Source organism: Myotis daubentonii, chromosome X, assembly GCF_963259705.1.
Source record: "Myotis daubentonii chromosome X, mMyoDau2.1, whole genome shotgun sequence".
In the NCBI taxonomy this organism is placed as follows: Eukaryota; Metazoa; Chordata; class Mammalia; order Chiroptera; family Vespertilionidae; genus Myotis; species Myotis daubentonii.
Window position 1 is genome coordinate 102,108,008 of NC_081861.1, and position 22,693 is coordinate 102,130,700.

The 22,693-nt window shown below is 37.0% G+C and overlaps 1 protein-coding gene across 1 annotated transcript in view; it reads right to left on the reverse strand.

Annotated features, from left to right (window-relative positions):
• Nucleotides 1-892: 892 nt before the first annotated feature.
• The window catches only part of MAGT1 (magnesium transporter 1), a 46,061-nt gene continuing 24,260 nt past the window's right edge, over nucleotides 893-22,693 (reverse strand). The window contains exons 4-10 of the mRNA XM_059679922.1: nucleotides 16,280-16,420; nucleotides 15,644-15,784; nucleotides 14,832-14,921; nucleotides 14,152-14,215; nucleotides 8,656-8,730; nucleotides 4,826-4,916; nucleotides 893-2,953 (exon numbers count right to left, since the gene is read on the reverse strand). Of these exons, the coding sequence (XP_059535905.1) occupies nucleotides 2,938-2,953; nucleotides 4,826-4,916; nucleotides 8,656-8,730; nucleotides 14,152-14,215; nucleotides 14,832-14,921; nucleotides 15,644-15,784; nucleotides 16,280-16,420 (618 nt within the window). The 3' untranslated portion in view covers nucleotides 893-2,937. The remainder of the gene's footprint in view (nucleotides 2,954-4,825; nucleotides 4,917-8,655; nucleotides 8,731-14,151; nucleotides 14,216-14,831; nucleotides 14,922-15,643; nucleotides 15,785-16,279; nucleotides 16,421-22,693) is intronic.

The window sequence follows — 22,693 nt, forward strand, 5'->3', positions numbered from 1 at the left end:
TTCAGCTTCCTCATAAATCTGACTATAAAACATCCTACATTTCAATTGATTTAATTCAACACCAAACGTGAAAATCACCAATGATATCTATTCAAAATTTAAATACATCTTTAATATTTTGCATCAGAACATCAGTGTTAGAAGGAACACTGGAGTGACTTAGTCCACTGCACTCACATTAAAATAAATAGGTCCTTGCCCAAGCCAGTTTGGCTCAGTGGATTGAGCATCGGCCTGTAGGCTCGATCCCCAGTGTGGGGCGTGCAGGAGGCAGCCAATCCATGATTCTCTCTCATCATGGATGTTTCTATCTCTCTCTCTCCTTCTCCCTTACTCTCTGAAATCAATGAAAATATATTTTTTAAAATATTAATAAATAAATAAATAAATAGGTTCAGGGAGGTTCAAGTGATTTGCCTATGGTCACATACCTAGACAGAAACAGAGTAAAGACTAAAAGTTATTTAAAAGCCAGGTCTGTTTATTTCCTGTCCAGTGTTTCTACCCCATGTTTGCATATGTCCAGTATCATATAACTTGATAATCTGTCTGGGTAACTGTTTCAAATCAATTATTTAGTACCAAAAGGGAATTAACTAGTCACAGTGTTTACCGACTGGGACAAAAGCTAGATCAACCGTTGAAAACAGCTATTCATCTACTTATCTTGGCTGTTTTGACTAATCTAATGGGTGACAACACTAATGAAGGATAATATATGGAATCCTAGAAGAATGCAACTCAACCTAGAATTTCCTTTGGCCATCAAATTCACTTGTCATTAGGACAATAAGAAAGTTAACTATTTTTAAAATGGAATATCCTAATATTACAATACTAGTTTAGAGTTTTAAATTCATCCCTCTTTCGATGTTAATAAAAAAACTCAGAATTTAGATTGTAAAAGTTTATTGATATGGTCAAAAAGCAAACAGCCAGACATTTCGTTATCTTTGCCACTACAATGTGTCATTTTGAATAGTATTTTTAAAATGTATAACAAATAATATTTAAACCATTACTAGAAAAGTAAAGAGCCTAAGGCACTTCAGATGAAAGCTAATTTCAAAATTTTCACAAAGTTAACACTATTCTAAGTGTAGTAAACCTGCTTTCTACAGATTTTAGCCAGAATGCAACTTTTCTCCTTACAGAAAAAGAATGTGCTCTTAAGGGAGATAAAACAAATGCAACAAAACTGTCATTATTTCAATGCTCATGGCAAAGTAACTGGAGCTATACAGATTACATGGCAGTAGTATTCTCCTGGTCAGTCTATACAAATCAGGGCATCTTAATACAAGTCTCATAGAAATCACAGCATGAATTTATTTGGCCTGAGACAAGTAAAAGAACAGCAGATAAGGTATCCAGAATCACAAAATTTATAGGGGAGTAACTAACAGAAAGTGGCTCCATTAAAGAGTAAAAGGTTGAGTATAACCCTCCACCCACCAATTCTAATAAAAAAAAACAAACCACAAAAAGACCCTACATGAAACATTTCTTCTTAGACAATTATATCCATCTCTTTCTGCAAACCTCTATTATATAAGACTTCTAGATCACCTGAAAGGCTTATTAGATAGTAAATAGTAGAAAGCAGTCACAGTATTATTTTGATTCAATACTTCTCAAGTTTCTTTAAAATTTTTTCTCAATCATAATTCTCGTATTTCCATAATAGTGTCATTTCAGTATACTCTTCATAACTATGGGAAGGTTATAACTAGATCTAATGATAACAATCAACTTTCATTCTTCACAGAAATTTCTTTAGCACATATGGTTATTTCCACTGACAAAAAAAAGACAAAATTGAAACAAAATCCTTTTAAATGGTTACTTTGTTTCTCCACTTAAAGTGGAGAATAAAGGCTAAAATAATAGCAAAAACAGAATAGCTTTCAAGAAACATTTAGTTTCTATTCACAGGCAATAACAATTATTTTGTAACCTTCTTTTCCTAACCTAGGGGAGTTCTTTTCCTAAACACAAGGATTATTAAAATATGTTGTAACTGTAATACAGTAATCAAGTTAACCAGATAAATCTATTTTTTCTCTTAGGTACAAATGAAATAAGTGACAATCTCTAATTTTCAGAAACATTTTAGACCGTTTTTAAGTTACACTGATTTTTAGCACTAAGCTACATTTTTATTATAGAGTGGGCCACCTTAAATAAAACTAGGAAGACAGAATGAACCTGAAATCTTTCCAAATACAAGGTAGTTACTTCCATACTTATGCAGAAATCATAATCCTATACTTAGAGATACTTTTTAAAACATCTACAGCCACCAGGAAGCATTGACAGTCAGCACTGTATTTCAATAGGAAAGATGGAGGAGGAGGACTGGCTAGTCTTTTTCTAAAAGCTAGACATGTACTCTGAAGAATAGTATTCTATTTTCAGAAGACCACATAGCACATGTGACTTCTCTGCCAGAAAGGAAAGATGTGCAAAAGTATACACATCCATGCAAAAATGGAAAAGCTAACATTGGATTCCTGATGTAGTTATCTGTAACAGGCATATGCAGGAACACCTGGTCAGAACCAACCCCCCACTACCACCTTTGGATAAGATAAAATCATATGGCCAAAAGTTAACTATAGTAGTTTTGAACCTTGTTCTAATTAAGATGAAGTCATAGTTTTGAACTTTTCATAAAATTCTTAATACTACTAAATTAAAGATTCCATCAAGTTCACTGGGAAGGGAAGGTAAAGAGGAAAATTGTATCCAAATACTTCATGATTATGATAGGAAATTGCTGTTAAGGCACTACACATCTTCTTTGGTTAAATGATTAACTAAATCACTTGAAAAAAAGAGGTAATACAAAATACACAAATTGCATTCTTCTTTTCATACACTTTTTCATTTTTCAATTTCCATTACTCCAGTGTCTACATATCTCTGGGATCCTTTTTAGCTCATCAGAAAGCTGAAACAAAAATATATACCAATCTATTAGTCTCTGAAATAAAAGTAGGCTTTAAATATCTTGATTTTAACAGAGCAAAGAATGTTTGGGTGTATGGATAATAAACTTTGAGTATCGATAACAAAAAGTGAGAAACCCTCAGATACTGAGGTTGTCTTAGGAGGAAATGTAATAGATATAACTTCAAGTTAAAATATCTCCTGAAGAGCCCGGCCAGCGTGGCTCAGTGGTTGAGCGTCAACCTATGAACCAGAAGGTTATGGCTCAATCTCCAGTGTAGGGCGTGTGAACCCCGGTGTGGGGTGTACAGAAGGCAGCCGATTGGTAATTCTCTCTCATCATTGATGTTTCTATCTCTCTCTCCCTCTCCCTTCCTCTCTGAAATCAATAAAAATATTTTAAAAAATATATCCTGAAGATAGACACCAATTAATAATTGAATTAATCATGATGATCAAATAAGTAACAGAAGTCCCAGCAAAATTACCCTTGTATCCCAGTTAGTATTCTACAGAGTAGAAATCATTTTAAAATATACTTACACAGAACAATGAAAGTATAAAGTTGGGAGGTTATAAGTCAAGAATCAAAGACCTGCCCTGACCAGTTTGGCTCAGTGGATAGAGCGTCGGCCTGCAGACTGAAGGGTCCCAGGTTCGATTGTGGTCAAGGGCATATACCTTGGTTGCGAGCACATCCCCAGTAGGGGCTGTGCTGGAGGCAACTGATCGATGTTTCTCTCTCATCGATGTTTCTAACTCTCTATCTCTCTCCCTTCCTCTCTGTAAAAAATCAATAAAATATATATTTTTAAAAAAACACAAAAAACCAAAGACCTAATAGGTTTTAGTCTTAAATAAGTTTGCAAGAAAAAAATGCAAGATTAATTTATGTTGTTCATTGATTAAAGGCATCTAAGAATGTCACAATATAATGAATCAACTAGGGAGTTGTTCAAAATTATATACTAAAAAGTTGAGTTAAAATATAAAGATTGAATTTAGGTTTAAAAATATCATTTGATATACTTTACCTTTAGTGTTCATAATCATTTATACAACAGGAAAATGTTGTATTAAAAGAATAGGAATTACAGTAACTGGCACTCAGGTTATAAAATTAAACTAAATTACAACAACCCTAATTATGTACATTTCTCTTGGCTATTAACAGAGTAAAATCTAGAACTTATAACCAGGAGAGCAATTTCCTTCCTGAGCCTGAGAGAGCTCTATGAAGATTTCAAGATGCTCTTACACACTCTTTCGTACACTGTCTACAAACTGGATTTTCATCAAATGTTCTGTTTATGGCATAAAGAGCCCTGAAAAGTAGAGGTAAAAAGTCTTCAAAAACATTTAAAAATAATTATCTCCTTGCCCTGGCCTGTTTTGCTCAGTGCTTAGAGCATCAGCTCTCAGATCGAAGGGCCACAGGTTCGATTCCTGGTCAAGGGCACGTACCTTGGTTGCATGTGGGAGGCAACCAATTGATGTGTCCTTCTCTCTCTCCTCCTTCTCCCTCTAAAAAGTATCCTCAGGTGAAGATTAAAAAAAATAATAATTTCCCCCTCAAGAGGTAGTATTGCATGCACACAAGGAATTGTGTGGGTAGATATGGCATAAAATGTTCTAATTATTGTGTTTTATACATTTCTAGGTTAAATTAGGTGATGTTAGAATAACCCTGAAAGATGCTCCTGAGAAATCAAATATCATTGTCCATTATATAATTAAACTAATTTTATGATATAAACCTAAATTAAGTTAAAGCCTATCTCTTTGCTTTACAAGCTAGAAGCAAAAAAAAGTATTATAAAGCAACATGAGCTCTGATCTTTGTAAATATAGGTAATCACTATGTAAATCATACCTATATGGATATCCATGATATTTAGATCTGAAAATAGAGAGCAACCAACTGAAGAATAATACAACGAGTCCAATACCAGCCACACACATTACTGTAGAAAAACAAAAGCAGAGTAAAATGAGCATGTTAAGTGTAATGACAAACCAGGGCATACATTTTAGTCTACACTTTCAAGAGTGAAAAAACAAGAGCTATAACTTATTGGTAAATCTCAACTTTCCATCCCCATTCTTTTCTCTTCAGGATTCTGCCTTTTCCTTTAATTTGTTCTATTACAATATAATGGAGTAGCTTCATTTACATAGTTGTGCAATTTAACTGTATGAATTAATGAATTCCTTTAACGCCATGATAATCAAGAATTTAGTGTTAAAAAGTTTTATTATTAACAAGAAAATTACTTATTAAACTCCTTTTAAACCCTTAAATATGGCCCTGGCCAGTTTGGCTCAGTGGATAGAGCGTTGGCCTGCGAACTCAGGGGTCCCAGGTTCGATTCTGGTCAAGGGCATGTACCTTGGTTGCGGGCACATCCCCAGTGGGGGGTGTGCAGGAGGCAGCTGATTGATGTTTCTCTCTCATGGATGTTTCTAACTCTCTATCCCTCTCCCTTCCTCTCTGTAAAAAATCAATAAAATATGTTAAAAAAAAATAAACCCTTAAATATGGTTTTATTGATAAATACTGACTTAAAGACATCTGATCACATTGTAACAGTCTCACTGGAAAGTACCCTGCATAAGTAACTACTGCCAGGCATATGAAGGAACACCTGGTCAGAACCAACGCCCCATTACCACCTTTGTATAAGATAAATCATATGGCCAAAAGTTAACTAAAGCAGTTTAAGGAACTCATTCAACATGGATGCCTCATTTAAATGAGGGGGGAAAACCCTGATTCCTAAATTCTTTGCATTAATCTCATATGCTCTGGTTTAGCATAGCAGCTAATGACTTTAACTCCAGATACTGATCCCACAATGCTCAAGTATGATTCCCATAACTTGAGACTCTTTGAGTCCCTGGACTAAGACTGGCTACGAAGCATAAAGGTAGGGATGTGGGAAAGCATGTGTGCTACAGCAGTAGAAGCTTGAGTGAAATATATTTATTGGCCAATAATAAAAACAAATTTGAGTTTTCTTATATTAGAACAATTCTTTTTCCCTTTTTAATTTTCACACAAGACGATTAGGGGCTAAAATGTAAAAGTTAAACATATGTAAAATACATATAACAGCTGATTCTATTACATTTTCAAAGTGTGTATACATTTTTTGGGATACCCTGTATATACAGTATCACTCTCTATGTTGTATTCTACTTTTTTCACAGAACATATCTAAAAGTACTTAGGGCAGTTCCTGGTACACAGTAAGTGCTAATGAAATTTTTATTATTATTTGTAATTATTTCATTAGGTTAGAATCTTAGAAGTAGATCAAATTGTGATTATTTTAATGTCTCCAAAATGCTTTACAACTTAAATTCATGCCAGCAGTATAGCACCCAGATGGCCTTTTTCCAGTAATGAATACAGAAATAGGCAATTTTTTAAAAGACAAGCAATTAAAAGATGTATATTAACTGAATAAAAATTAATACATGTTTTCCTAATATGTAAAAATTCACTTTAATGTAGCAAAATGAGTATCTTTCAAATTTGAAATCCAATGTCATCATCATTTTTTAGAAGAAAAAGTGAGTAGATTTAGGTAGGTTAATTTTGATGACATTTAACTTTTAACCGTAAAAGGAAAACTCGCACTTAAACTGATTTCTTGTAAGTAAAATAAAACTATATTGTTAGCATTTCTTTGCAACAAATACCAATGTGTGAATATTCTAATATATAAAAAGTCCATGCAAACCAATAAGAAAAGGTCTAAGACTCTAATAGATAAATGGCAAAAAGACAAAAAGATGTTTTACAGAAAGAAAAGCACAAACAGCTAATAAGCATTTAGGAAAATATTCAATTTCACTAATAACCAAAGAAGTACAAAATAATATTAACATCTCCCCCTTATCTGATTAGACAATAAACACACATGAACACATGCTTTGTTAAGGTTACCTAATACTGATGAAGTTACAGTGAAAGAAGCATTCCTAAATACTGCTAGTAGGAATCTTGCATATAAGCATAACCAATGGACATAAGACACTGGGGGATAGGGGAGGCTAGGGGACTGTCTAGGGCGGGGGGATAAAATGGATACATATGTAATACCCTTTGTAATACTTTAAGCAATAAATAAATAAATAAATAAATAAATAAATAAATAAATACTGCTAGTAGGAATCTAAATTATCGTAACATTTGGGAAAAGAAGTTGGCACCATCAGTTTAAAACATTAAGAGAACTGAAACTACTCATACACAGAACCACAAATTCTACTTCTAGGAAATCTACCATATGCTATTGTTTTATTTATTTTTTTTGGGGGGGTGAAATTGGACAACTTGAACATATAGGTTTTAGGTGTGGGTTTCTATGTTACAAGATCTGTATATTGCACCATGTGCTCACCACTCAAAGTCAAATCTTCTCTTGTCACATATTTTAGAACCCCTTTCTCCCCCTACCTTAAGATATTAATATGAAACTAGAGGCCCGGTGCACGAAATTTATGTGTGGGGGGGGGGGCGGGGGTCCTCTCAGCCCAGCCTGCAACTCTCCAATCCGGGACCCCTCGGGGGATGTCAGCCTGCTGATTTAGGCCCGATCCCGACCACAATCCAGGACCTCTGGCTTCTAACTGCTCACCTGCCTGATCACCTCTAACTGCCCCGCTGCCAGCCTGATCACTCCTAACCTCCTCTGCCTGCTGGCCTGATAACCCCTAGCTGTCCCCCCCCACCACCAGCCTGGTCACCCCCAACTGCCACCCCCTGCCAGCCTGACTGCCCCTAACTGCTCCCCCAACTGGCCTGGTTGCCCCTAACTTCTCCCCCCCCCCCTGCCCGCCAGCCTGGTCGCCCCTTACTGCCCTCCCCTGCCAGCCTGGTTGCCCCATGCAGCCTGCTGTTTAGTCGTTTGGTCGCCCCATGCATCCTGCTGTTCGGTCTTCCATCTGGTTGTTTCAGTCGTGACAGCCCCTGGCTTTTTATATATTAGTATGAGGATAAAGCTTAATATACCATGATATTCACTAAAAAAGACTTTATCATAATCAAAGAGAAAAACTAAATGTAAGCAAAAAATCAGAATGGTTAAGTAAATTACAGTACGGAGCATAAACTTAAAATTATGTAGAGGAAAATATTTATTAGTGAATTATTTAACTCCAGTTAAAAAGGGGGAGTACAAGATTCAAAATTTGATACTACAATTTAAAAGATGTTTTACAAATGGATAGAACTATATTGCAACATTAAAATTACTTGTTTTTATTGGTGGAATAATGGATAACTCTCTGCCCAAATGTTTCATACTCCTATTTCACCCCACATTTTCTATAATTACTTTTAAAATAGTAAAGAAGCCGAAACCGGTTTGGCTCAGTGGATAGAGCTTCGGCCTGTGGACTGAAAGGTCCCAGGTTCGATTCCGGTCAAGGGCATGTACCTGGGTTGCGGGCATATCCCCAGTAGGAGATGTGCAGGAGGCAGCTGATCGATGTTTCTCTCTCATCAATGTTTCTAACTCTCTATCTCTCTCCCTTCCTCTCTGTAAAAAATCAATAAAATATATTTTAAAAAATAAATAAATAAAAATAAAATAGTAAAGAGTAAAATGACATACTTATAAGCAAGAGGGAAAATGATTAGAGGACATGCTTTTTTCCTGTATTAAAGGCAGATTGGCATATGATATGACTTACTCTTTCGCTTTCCAATATCCATGTCAGATGTAGCAGCTTCACATAGAAGTACCATCCCTAAGGTAACCCCACCATCTTAAAAAATTGTTTAAGGAGCAATTCACATAGACACAAAAGACATACCACTTTAAAGAAAATGATAATAAATATATAAATCTACATTTAATTGTATAATACTGTAAATAAGTAACCTTGTGTCTATATAGCATAAATATTTACTATGAAAATATAATAAAAGCATTTAGGTTGAACTATTACTTTATTTGTAAAAATAAAATTTGGTATTTTAAACAAATATCCCACTGTAACTCATAGATGAACTATGAGTTTTCCTGAAATTTTACTTTGATATAACATTCCTGAACAGTCTTCCAACTTTTGCTTCAACCTCATACACATTTTAAAATACTACCCTGCTGGCATGGCTCAGTGGTTGAGCATCAAGCTATGAACCAAGAGGTCACAGTTTGATTTCCACTCAGCGCATATGCCTGGGTTGCAGGCTTGATCCCAGTGTGGGGTGTGCAGGAAGCACCTGATCAATGGCTCTCTATCAACATTGATGTTTCTATCTCTCTCTCTCCCTCTCCCTTCCTCTCTGAAATCAATGAAAATATTAAAAAATAAATAAAATATTAAATAGACATCTGAGTAATATTTCAACCACCCTCAAAAAAAATAACACATTTAAAATATACACCATTTAGAGAAAATAGCAACTAATTTTTATTTGAAAAACAACTTCTCAAAAATTTTCCAGAATTGCAACAATTAGCTTTTAAAGTACAAATTACTACCTAATTTTGTCCTATTCTAATAAAAAAAGAAAATTCTACATACCATGACTTCACTTTCAGTCCACTTAATATAGAAGCTACATAAATACAAAATAGACATTTCCAGTAAATAGGTAACATATGGCATGGTTGAATGCTAAAATAAACAAAATTGATACAAACAGCAGGTAAAAATGCCCAAATTAATTATGCATACATGCATGCACACTGTATGCTCCGCACGTGGGTATACTTAAAGCAGAAAGGGAAATAAAAGTGTTCATATGAGGCCTAAATTAATAACTGGCTCTCTAATTTGTCTATTCATCCCTTCATCACCATCTTGCGCTTTCTCTTCCATAGCCTCTTGTTAGGAATGATGCCTAGTCATCACATTTTTAGTTGCTTGGCTAAATCTTCTCCAGAGATTATTTTTTTTCTTACTGAGGTTCTTTATATCCTGGTATATATAAAGATTGATCATTTCTATAGGCTTTGGTTACACGGTACTTTAATTAATGGTTGACACTTTTGTATTTGAAAAGATTCATTTTTGTATCATGGTGTATATGCTTTTTTTAAAATGAGCTTTCCATTTCAAAATATACTACCAAGGTTTTTGTATTCTGTTCTTAGCTCTCAAGAAACTATGATGCACTTCCTTGTGTATTGTTTCATTTCATTTATTGATTCTTCAAACTTTTACTAACACTGCCTACTACTATAGGCAGACACTGCCCTATACTATATGTTGGAGTTACAAAGTTGGATGAAATATAGACCCTTCCTTGGACAAGTTTACACTCTAGTGGGGGGATACAGTGAAATAAAGAATAATTATGATTAACTAATCATAATTAAATGTTACTCTGGAAAAACTGAATAGAAAATAGAGAAGGTAGTATTCCATAACATATAAGAACTGGGCTATTAAAAGAGCTAGTAGAATCAAAGTACCTTAATACATGATGAAGGCAAATGTATTTGCATAAAATGAAACCTACTTACAAAATTGTGGGAAAATGTTTAAATTACCTTGATTATTACTGTCCAAAGTAGATTTAAACAATGACCTACAATGTTTTGCCTATTGAATTAGCAGTTTACAAAAATGACAATATGGAGAAGACTTGTGAGGGATATCAGAGCACATACATTTTCTGGCAGCAATCCTCCCCACCACCCCACCTTTGTTTTTTTAGCAAAAACCTTTTGGAGCCCTGACCGGTTTGGCCCAGTGGATAGAGCATCAGCCTGCGGACTCAAGGGTCCCAGGTTCAATTCTGGTCAAGGGCATGTACCTTCGTTGCGGGCACATACCCAGTAGGGAGTGTGTAGGAGGCAGCTGATCGATGTTTCTCTCTCATCGATATTTCTAACTCTCTATTCCTCTCCCTTCCTCTCTGTAAAAAATCAATTAAAAAAAACCCTTTTGGAAAGCAACGTGGACAAAACATCAAGAGCAAAAGACAGTTTCACACACTTTGTTTCAAATCTTACTGTTGGGAATATGGAGATATGGCAAATTATTTTTATACCTAAGAAAACATTTTTTGTAATGTTCAACAATAGAATAATTCAATTATAATATATCCATTATATAAACACTAGAGACCCAGTGCATGAAATTCGTGCACAGGTGGGGTCCTTAGGCCTGGCTGGAGATCAAGGCCAGGCCAATTGGGGCCCAAAGGCCCCGGCAGGGTCACGAGAGGAGGCGACAGTTGCCGGGCTGGGCGCAGAAGGAACAGACACCTGATGCTGATGCCGCCACTGCGCGGTTCCATGCCTCCCTCCTCCTTCCCTTAATGCTGCACCGCCACCATGGAGGGTGGGTGGCACGCTGATCAGGGACTGCAGGCCTGGGGGAGGGACAGGGCGTGGGAGGTTGGCTGCCAGCCCCTAAGAGGGAGCTGGTCCTTGGCCCCCCTGGGAAAAGGGTTGTGTCCGCCACCACCCACCCCCCGGTTCCCTGCCCCAGCCCGGCCCCGATCAGGTAATTGGGGCCTGCTGACCTGGGGGGAGGGACCACGGGAGGTTGGCCGGCTAGGGGAGGTTGGCTGTGGGACTGCACTGACCATCAGGGGGTAGCTCTTACATTGAGCATCTGCCCCCCTGGTCATCAGTGTGTGTCATAGCAACTGGTTGTTCTGGTCGTTCAGTCGTAACGGTCGCTTAGGCTTTTATATATAGATTAGGAATGATGACTATTTTTCCTTGCCTTATTTTCTTTTTTTAAAAAATATATTTTTATTGATTTCAGAGAGGAAGGGAGAAGGAGAGATAGAAACATCAATGATGAGAGAATCATTGATCGGCTGCCCCCTGCACACCCCCTACTGAGGATCGAGCCCTCAACCTGGGCATGTGCCCTTAACTGGAATTAAACCTGGGACCCTTCAGTCTGCAGACTGATGCTCTATCCCCTGAGCTAGGGCCTTGCCTTATTTTCTTATTTCTCTGTGATTCCCATGCACTTTTGTAACTATGAAGGGCATACAATGATATAGAAAATGCTTATAATACATTAAGAAACCAAACTACAGTTAAAGTATGTCTTTTTTTTAAAAAAAAAAGAGGGGGGGGGAGGGGTAGACAGAATCATCAATGAGAGAGAACATCTATGAAGAACATTGATTGGCTGCCTCCTGCATGCCCCCTACCAGGGATTGAACCTGAAACCTGGACATGTACCCAGAGCAGGAATAGAACCAGTGACCTCTTGCTGCATGGGTCAATGCTCAACCACTGAGCAACACTGGCTGGGCTAAAGTACGTCTCTAACTATAAAAAGAGAACCCCTCCCTCCCACCCCTCATTGTAAAAGTACAAAGAATATGAGCAAAGAATGCAAGAGATATGCAAAAAATAAACACAGAGTTTAATAATATTGTTTTAGATTACAGGTGAAAAAATTCGATATTGCTACCTTATTATTTTTTTCAAGTATAACTATTATTATGATTAATATCATAAGCGACAGATAAAGACAATTTTTAAAAATCATTTCTGAGTTCAATACAATCTATAGTTTTAGACCTTGTTCATGTCTTAGTACAGCTTCTACTTTATTTAATTTAAATATATTTAATGTATGAGTCTATTTATGTAAAGTTAAAAAATAGGTAAAACTAATCCATGGTGTTACCAATCAAGACAGTAGTTAACTTTGGGCAGAAAGGAAGTCGGATGTCCGAAGATGGCCGGTCAACCTAGTCTAGTTAGCATATTACCTTTTTATTAGTATAGATTATACTTTTCAGCTCACCATTCCATGGCTGAATAGATTAAGTCTTCTGACTCCAGACTGAATTTTAAGCAGGTAAATTAATTTTCCATATTACATAATATTATTTTAAGAAAATATAATATTCCCAAATGTTCAATTAAAAAATAGACTTAATTTTTTTCCCCCCAGAATGTTTCCTTAAAATATCTCTATTAAATCACTGACATAGCCCTAAACTAGTTTGGCTCAGTGGATTGAGCATCAGCCTGAGGACTGAAGGGTCCCAGGTTTGATTCTAGTCAAGGGCACATGCCCAGGTTGTGGCCTCAATCCCCAGTGCAGGGTGTGCATGAGGCAGCCGATCAATGATTCTCTCTCATTGATGTTTCTCTCTCTCTCTTCCTGAAATCAATAAAAATATATTTTTTAAAAAATCACTGACAAAATAAAATGGGGAAAGATTTACAAGGGCAGGCAAAAGTAGGTTTACAGTTATATGTGAAACAGTTTATTCTTATATTATTATTTATTAATTATTGTATTATTTATCATGAACAACTATAAACCTACTTTTGGCCACCCCTATACACAAATATTTACTAAAGGTGGTATTTCCAGGGATTTTGATTTTTTTCTTTCTATAGTACTTAAACTACTGGTTTCTTACTGAATGAAGAACACTGTTCTCTGAAATCATACACTGATTCATATTAAACATTCATTCCTGCCTGGAGGATCAAAGTCCCTCAATTTTCAAGATATTTTTTTTGTTAAAATATATTTTTATTTATTTCAGAGAGGAAGGGAGAGGGAGAGAGAAACATCAATGATGGGAGAGAATCATTGACTGGCTGCCTCCTGTATGCCCCCTACTGGGGATCGAGCCTGCATGTTCTAACCTGGAATCGAACCGTGATCTCCTAGTTCATAGGTCGAAGCTCAACCACTGAGCCACGCCAACTGGTCTACAAGTACAATTTTTAAGTAGCCTCAATTTACAACCAAAGTATAGAGTTTCAAATAAGGAGTTCTGAAGACAACAATCCACATTTATCTAAAATTTATAGTTTCCAGGAAACAGAACCCTGTCCACTTCACAGTCCCAACCTGAAGCTGACCCCTTTACACTTAGCCTGGTATTGCTTTGAGCTTATCAAGACATTGTTTCATTTACATTTCACCTAAACCCCACACCTTGCCCAAATCCTAGAACCCTGTCTTTTCTAAGGTAAGATGTCCCTTGGTTCCCTTGATATGCAATCTACCTTGTAGCAAAACCCAATAAACCTGGCTTTATCAGACTGCAGGTTTATCCCTGGTGGTCTTCAGTTGATTAGGCTAAAGATAGATGATATAGTAATATGATTACAAAGATATTATGACTTGCATTAATAAGAGAGTAGGCTCAACCAAACTGTAGAGAGAATACTATAATGTGAGAAAAAAGATGAATTAAAACACAGCACCAAGGACTTATTATAAAGAGGATACTGAATAGAAGAACAATATGTGTTTCAGCTACAAACTGGGCTTGACTGCTTCCATGGATATAATTCTGGGAGGAAAAAAGAGACAAAATTAAATCTTTAAATATACATTAAATATTGGTATACTAATCCTAAAATGGGCTATTTTCAAACTCTATGAAATTAATTCACCTTATGTATGTAAGCATTAGGTCAGTGGCATTCATCATAAATAAAAGCTATTTCTGTGTTATTTAAAATTTTTATCTTTTCATTGTACTTATACTATCTTTTCAACAACAGAATCATGAGAAAACCAGTATTTCAGTATACAAAACTGTGAGGTACATAATGTAAGCTCCATGATGATAGGGATCATACTTTTCTTGTTTATCACTATATCTAATAATAAGTATATAGCACAGTGCCTAGAAACAGTAGAGCCTCAAGTACTTGATCAATATTGTATTTAGCTGAAGGCTGACTTTCATTCTTAGCTAGATTATTCAAAAGGATACACCAAATAGCATAAGGAACTTTTAAGAGCACTGCATCTTCTTTTCAGCAACTGAAGGTCGTAAACAGAAAGACTGAAAATCCGAAACTAAATCTAGTTCCCTCATATGCTGGCACTGGTCTCACAGGCTAAACATTATTAAGGTTAACTTTGGTATACAATGAAAAGAAATCCTGGTCTTCCCTTACCACATGTCCTGTGTGGGGATTCTTATGAGCATATGGTGGTCCTCTTATATGATTCCACATTTGACCAGATGTCATAGCAAGCACAAAACACTAGGAAACAAAATGTAATGACATACTCTTTAACATGGTGGTTGTTCCCACCTTGATTAAATTGATAGGCACATGAAAAATACATCTGCTTAAGACTCAGTGGTTCTCAACCTGTGGGTCGTGACCCCTTTGGCAGTCAAACGACCCTTTCACTGGGGTTGCCTAAGATCATCCTGCATATCAGATATTTACATTACGATTTATAACAGTAGCAACATTACAGTTATGAAGTAGCAACAAAAATAATTTTATGGTTGGGTCACAACATGAGGAACTGTATTTAAAGGGACAGAAGGTTGAGAACCACTGGCTTAAGTAATACATGAAGAACAAATTTTTTCAGATAAATTATTTAATTAAGGCTTATATTTCACAAGGATCCCAAGAATACATAATATTTACTTCAAAAGGAAAACACCATTTAAAAATTATAAATAAGCTGTTACAAGTTTTAAAATTGAATATTGAAAAGTCCTTTAAAAGAATATTTTTTTAAAAAACTGCATATTTTCTAGAGGTGACAGTCTATCATTTAGGTTGAACAGAAACTAGGTACTCTCCAAGCTCTAACCATCCTAATGACATAATGGTGGAGACAAACTGATTTTAAGGCATAAAATAAAAATATATAAAATCCTTTCCACAGTAAGAAATAAACAAAATGCTACCTACCAATACAATATTAGTTTTATTCATGCAATTTTCTTCTAAAATTCACTCACCAAAGCTGCAAAAGCCCATCCAGTTTTATTAAAGAGAAATTCCATATTGCTTCTTCGGAGATACACAAGTCCACCAATAACAGCTAAAAGCAATCCCAACATAAGGGGACCAGCATAATTTGGAGGTCTTATTACTCTAATCTAATGGAAAGAAGAGAAAAACATTTTTAAAGTATGAAATTGATTCACTAATTACATAGGTCAAAATAATTTGAAATGGAAGCAATCAAAATCAGTGTGGTTACTTTCAGGGAAAATTACACTTTTTTATTTTCATCTAATCATGAGTTTACATGCTTGGCTCTACAATATATCTTAAAATGGGATGGAATAAGTACAATATTCTATTTAACCACAACATAATACCTTTGATTAATAAGTATTTGCTAGGTACAACTAGATAGTCCACAGACTTAATAATGTCAAAAGAGTGGTTTTCATTCTGAATTCAATAACAGGATGTTTTATAATTTCACTCTTTCATCATGCTGATTCTGTTAAATGCTACTTATGAAGGGACTGCCAAACTACTTATTACCACCTCAGTGATATGGGGACAAGACCAATTAGGACATCCCCAGTAAGATTCCAAGTGGATAATGGCAACGTAACTTTCTACAAAGTAGGGAAACTTACAGTGACATCAGTTCTGTCAGCAATCCACCGGGCAATCTGCTCAGCTGAAAAACCACGCACCTGCAACTCATATGTATCACCTCTTTTGGGTTTCCCTTTTGCAGGAAAGTTGATAAAAGTTGGAGCTGAATTCATGTTTAGCTAATAAGAAGTAGTCCATGAAAACATAAGTTACCAAGAAAAGAAGTAACAGCAAATATTATCTTGAAAATTAGGCATTTTATAAAGATGAGGAAGCCCAGGTTTAAGTAGGTTAAGTGACTTACCTAAGGAAAATGGTAAATGGCGGAGCCAGGATTCAAATCCAAGGCTGCCTGTGCCCTTAATTAGCACACTGCTGACCAAATAGAAACTCCTAGCTAAGAAACCTACATTTTACTCCTTTACAATGGAAAATCGCCCATACCACCAGCATTTTAATCTGTTCTGAGATTATGCAAAAAAACATTTATTAGAACTAAAACTCTTATGTAGCTGAGGCAAGCTCCAAATAGAGTACATTCTTGCCCTAACCGGTTTGGCTTAGTGGATAGAGCGTCGGCCTGCAGACTCAAGGGTCCCAGGTTCGATTCTGGTCAAGGGCATGTACCTTGGTTGCGGGCACATCCCCAGTAGGGGTGTGCAGGAGGCAGCTGATTGATGTTTCTCTCTCATCAATGTTTCTAACTATCTCTCCCTCTCCCTTCCTCTCTGTAAAAAATCAATAAAATATATTTTTAAAAAAAGATTTAGAGTACATTCTCAATTAGAAGGAAACTGTAAGATAGTGCTCTAACATTGCAATGAAAACCAATACAAAATGGTAGCCATAAGCAGAAACAGTTAATTCTAAAAGGCTCATAAATGTTTACTGATAAGCACCACAGTTCTTGATACTCTATGATGAAACCATGATATGTTTAAGAAGACAACACTGGAATTGCTAAAATAAAGAAACCATGACTGACTTATCTGCATTCTATCTTCCCTGACCTAAATGTACTTGTGAAAAACAGAAAGTCTGACTAAGTTCAGGGAAAAGATGCTGGACCATTAGATGCAAACATTCAGGTTCACTCAGCAGCTAACCCTAAAATGAAGATTAGCTAGTATGAAACAATTATAATTAAAAGATGTCAGACAATATCATAATCTGACTTCCTCGCTTTGATTCTACACTCACAATAAAGCCCTTCTAAACATAATTGTTTAGACTTATCCATAGTGGAGAGGGTATACTGATTAGTGGGTATAATTATTTTAGTCTCCCTCGCAGTATAATACAAGGAATTAATAGATTAGCTTTTTGGCTACCAACGCCTATGGACTTCTAAAAAAAATGTTTTTATTGATTTCAGAGAGAAAAAGGGAAAGGGAGAGAAGGATAGAAATATCAATGTTGAAAATCATTGATTGGCTGCTTCCTGCACCACCCCCCAGGGAATTTGCTCCGACCAGGAATCGAACCATGATGACCAGGAATCGAACCATGACCTCTTGGTTCAAGGGTTGACACTTAACCACTGAACCACAATAGCCGGACATGGATTTTTATGATTTGGTGAGTGTGCACAAAGTCTCCAGAGTTAGATAAATTCTGACCACACTGTTAAAATTCAATTTCTCAGCCTGCAAAGCTAAGGACACTGTTCACTTCACCAAACTGCTACCCAAATTTTAGGCCAAACTCTTCAATATTTGTTTAGCTATATCAGCTTTGGATTTCTTTAAAAATATGTCTAGAATGATTAAAATGGTGACAGAGTAAGTGGAAGCTACACTGACACTCTCCCAGGACCAAATAGGAAATACAACTAAAATACAGAAAAACTATCCTGAAAAATCAACTAAAGACTAGCTGGAAAACTCTGATAACCAAGGACAAAAAAATGGAGACTGCATACTTGCCCAGGCGGTGTGGCTCAGTGGTTGAGCATCAACCTATGAACCAGGAGGTCACAGTTCGATTCCCGGTCAGGGCACATGCCCAGGTTGTGGGCTCCATCCCTAGTGTAGATTGTGCAGGAGGAAGCGATCAATGATTCTCTCTCATCATTGATGTTTCCATTTTCTCTCTCTCCCTCTTCCTTGCTCTCTGAAATCAATAAAAATATTTATTTTTAAAAAGTTTTTAAAAATGACAGGGTTGTGCCCTAACTGGTTTGCCTCAGTGGATAGAGCATCGGCCCTGCAGACTGAAAGATCCCAGGTTCGATTCCGGTCAAGGGCATGTACCTTGGGGGGTATGCAGGAGGCAGCTGATCGATGTTTCTCTCTCATTGATGTTTCTAACTCCCTGTCCCTCTCCCCTCCTCTCTGTAAAAAATCAATAAAATACAGGGTTGTAAGGAGCAACCCCAGTCCATTCCTGCACCCACTATTACCATTTCTAGACTTTTCTGAATTGATCCATATACATATGAATGTACCAACAGAAAACATGTAATATTGCTTTGTTTGCCTTATTTTATTAATATACTTTTATTTATTTCAGACAGGAAAGGAGAGGGAGAGAAAGATAGAAACATTAATAATGAGTGTGAAGCATTGATCAGCTGCCTCCTGCACACTCCCTACTGGGGATCGAGCCGCAACCGGGCATGTGTCCTGGCTGTGAATTGGACCTCTTGGTTCATAGGTCAATAGTCAACCACTGAGCTACTGAGCCACGCAAGCTGGGCCAATTTGCTTTTTTAATTTATCTATGTTTGCGAGATCTATCCATGACTATCTATCTATCTATCTATCTATCTATCTATCTATCTATCTATCTATCCATATCAAATTCACTCATATTTTATTGTGTTACTGTTGGACTTAAGGGTTTTTTTTCTTTTTTTCCATTAAAAAATAATGTTGCAATGAACAGTCATGTACTTATCTCCCTGTACCTGTGAGAGTGTTTCTATAGAAATAGAACTGTTGGATCAGAGGGCAGGAACATTTTAAGTCAAAATGGATAGAGCCAACTTGCCTTCCAAAATAGCTATACCAGCCGAAACCGGTTTGGCTCAGTGGATAGAGCGTCGGCCTACGGACTGAAGGGTCCCAGGTTCGATTCCGGTCAAGGGCAAGTGCCTGGGTTGTGGGCACATCCCCAGTGGGAGATGTGCAGGAGGCGGCTGATCGATGTTTCTCTCTCATCGATGTTTCTGGCTCTCTATCTCTCTCCCTTCCTCTCTGTAAAAAATCAATAAAAATATATTAAAAAAATAGCTATACCAATTTATACTTCTGTCCATTAATGTAGGAAATTACCTATTTCCCCACATTTTTGTCAAAAGTTGATCTAAGCCAAAACCGGTTTGGCTCAGTGGATGGAGCGTCGGCCTGCGGACTGAGGGATCCCGGGTTCGATTCCGGTCAAGGGCGTGTGCCAGGGTTGCGGGCACATCCCCGGTGGGAGATGTGCAGGAGGCAGCTGGTCGATGTTTCTCTCTCATCGATGTTTCTAACTATCGTTCTCCTTTCCTCTCTGTAAAAAATCAATAAAATATATTTTAAAAAAAAAAGTTGATCTAATGTGTAAATATTGTATATCACTATTATTGTAACTTACATTTCCATGATTACTAATTTAACATCTTTATACTAAATAAGCACCTTAAAACTATCCTGTAGGCTAAAGACACAATCAGCAGTATGACCTGGCTGGTTTGGCTCAGTGGATAAAGCGTTGGCCTGTGGACTGAAGGATCCCAGGTTCGATTCTAGTCAAGGGCGCATGCCCAGGTTGCGGGTTCAATCCCCAGTGGAATTGAACCCGCAGAAGGCAGCTGATTGGTGATTCTCTCTCATCATTAATGTTTCTGTCTCTCTCTCCCTCTCCCTTCCTCTCTGAAATCAATAAAAATCTATTTTCAAAAAAGAATGAGCCGAAACCGGTTTGGCTCAGTGGATAGAGCATTGGCCTGCGGACTGAAGGGTCCCAGGTTCGATTCCGGTCAAGGGCATGTACCTGGGTTGCGGGCATATCCCCAGTAGGAGATGTGCAGGAGGCAGCTGATCGATGTTTCTCTCTCATCGATGTTTCTAACTCTCTATCTCTCTCCCTTCCTCTCTGTAAAAAATCAATAAAATATATTTTTTAAAAAAAAGAATGAAAGGGCAATCTATGAAATGGTGGAAAATACCCACAAATCATATGTTTGGTAAGGGGTTAGTATCCAATATATATAAAGAGCTCCTATAATTCAACAAAAAAAAAACTGACTAAAAACTAGGTAAAGGATTTGAATAGACATTTCTCCAGAAAAGATATACAAATGGCCAATAAGTACATGAAAAGATGCTCTACCTCACTAATCCTTAGGGAAATACAAATCAAAACCACAATGAGCTATTACCTCACACCCATTAGGATGGCTACTATAAAAAATAAAAATAAAAACCAGAAAATAAGTGTTGGTAAGGATATAGACAATTTGAAACCCCTGTGCACTGCTGGAATGCAAAATGGTGCAGTCACTATGTTATACAGTATAGAGTTTTCTTTAAAAATTTATGAAGAAACCTAGCTGACTTTGTTCAGTGGATGGATTGTTGGCCTGTGAACGGAAGGGTCCCGGGTTCAGTTCCTGTCAAGAACACATGTCTGGGTTGTGGGTTTGGTCCCCAGTGTGGGGCCTGCAGGAGGCAGCTGATCAATGATTCTCTCTTATCATTTATGTTTATCTCTCTTCCTCTCCCTTCTGCTCTGAAGTCAATAAAAAATATATTTAAAAATAAAAATAATAATTAAAAATTATGAACAGAAATGCCATATGATCTAGGAATTCCACTTCTGGGTATATATCTAAAAGAACTGAAAGCAGCCCAGCCAGTATGGCTCAGTTGATTGAGCATCAACCCATGAACCAGGAGGTCATGGTTCAATTTCCGGTCAGGGCACATGCCCAGGTTGTGGGCTCTATCCCCAGTAGGAAGCAGCCGATCAATGATTCTCTCTTTCATCAATATTTCTATGTCTATAGCCCTCTTCCTTCCTCTCTCTCTAAAAAATCAATAAAAACATTTAAAAAAACTTTTAAATAATAAAATATACAAAGAACTCTTAAAACACTACAATAAGAAAACAAACCAATTAAAAAATGGGCCCGATCGCACAATAGACACAGACAATAATGCAGTAAAAGCCTGAGGGGGGCTGGGTACAGAGTGAGGGAGTCAATGGGGGGGGTGGAGGGAGGATATATCTGTAACACTTTCAATAATAAAGATAATTTTTTTTAAATGGGCCCAAGACAAAGGACCTAAATAGACACCTTTCAAAAGAGGACATCCAGAAAGCCAAGAGACATATGAAAACATGCTCAAAGTCACTAATCATCCGAGAGATGCAAATCAAAACAGCAATGAGGTACCATCTCACACCTGTCAGACTGGCTATCATCAACAAATCAACAAACGACAAGTGCTGGAGAGGATGTGGAGAAAAAGGAACACTTGTGCACTGCTGGTGGGAATGCAGACTGGTGCAGCCACTATGGAAGACAGTATGGAGTTTCCTTAAAAAACTGAAAATGGAACTCCCATTTGACCCTGTGATCCCACTTCTAGGAATATATCCCAAGAAACCAGAAACACCAATCAGAAAGGATATATGCACCCCTATGTTCATAGCAGCACAATTCACCATAGCTAAGATCTGGAAACAGCCTAAGTGCCCATCAGTAGATGAATGGATTAGAAAACTGTGGTACATCTACACGATGGAATACTATGCTGCTGTAAAAAGGAAGGAACTCTTACCATTTGCAACGTCATGGATGGAACTGGAGAGCATTATGCTAAGTGAAATAAGCCAGCCAATAAAGGAAAAATACCACATGATCTCACTCATTCGTGGACAATAGAGACCATTATAAACTTTTGAACAATAATAGATACAGAGGCAGAGCTGCCTCAAACAGATTGTCGAGCTGCAGCGGGAAGGCCGGGGAGGGTTGGGGGGCAGGAGGTAGGGGGGTAAGAGATCAACTAAAGGACTTGTATGCATGCATATAAGCATAACCAATGGACATAAGACACTGGGTGATAGGGGAGGCTAGGGGACTGTCTAGGGCGGGGGGATAAAATGGATACATATGTAATACCCTTTGTAATACTTTAAGCAATAAAAAAAAAATAAAAAAACAAAACAAAACAAAAAAAACCTTAAGACCCTTCAAGGACTGTCCATTGTACATTGTAAATAATACAGAGATCTTGTTAATAAAAAAAATAAAAAAATAAAAAAATAAATGGGCCCAAGATCTTAAGGGACATCTCACCAAAATAAGCATTTGAAAAGATGTTCCACATAATATATCACCAGAGAAATGCAAATTAAAACAGTGAGATACCACTACACACCCACTACCATGGCCAAATGCAGAACACTGATACCACCAAATGCTGATGAGGGTGTGGTGTAAGGGTAACTCTCATTCATTG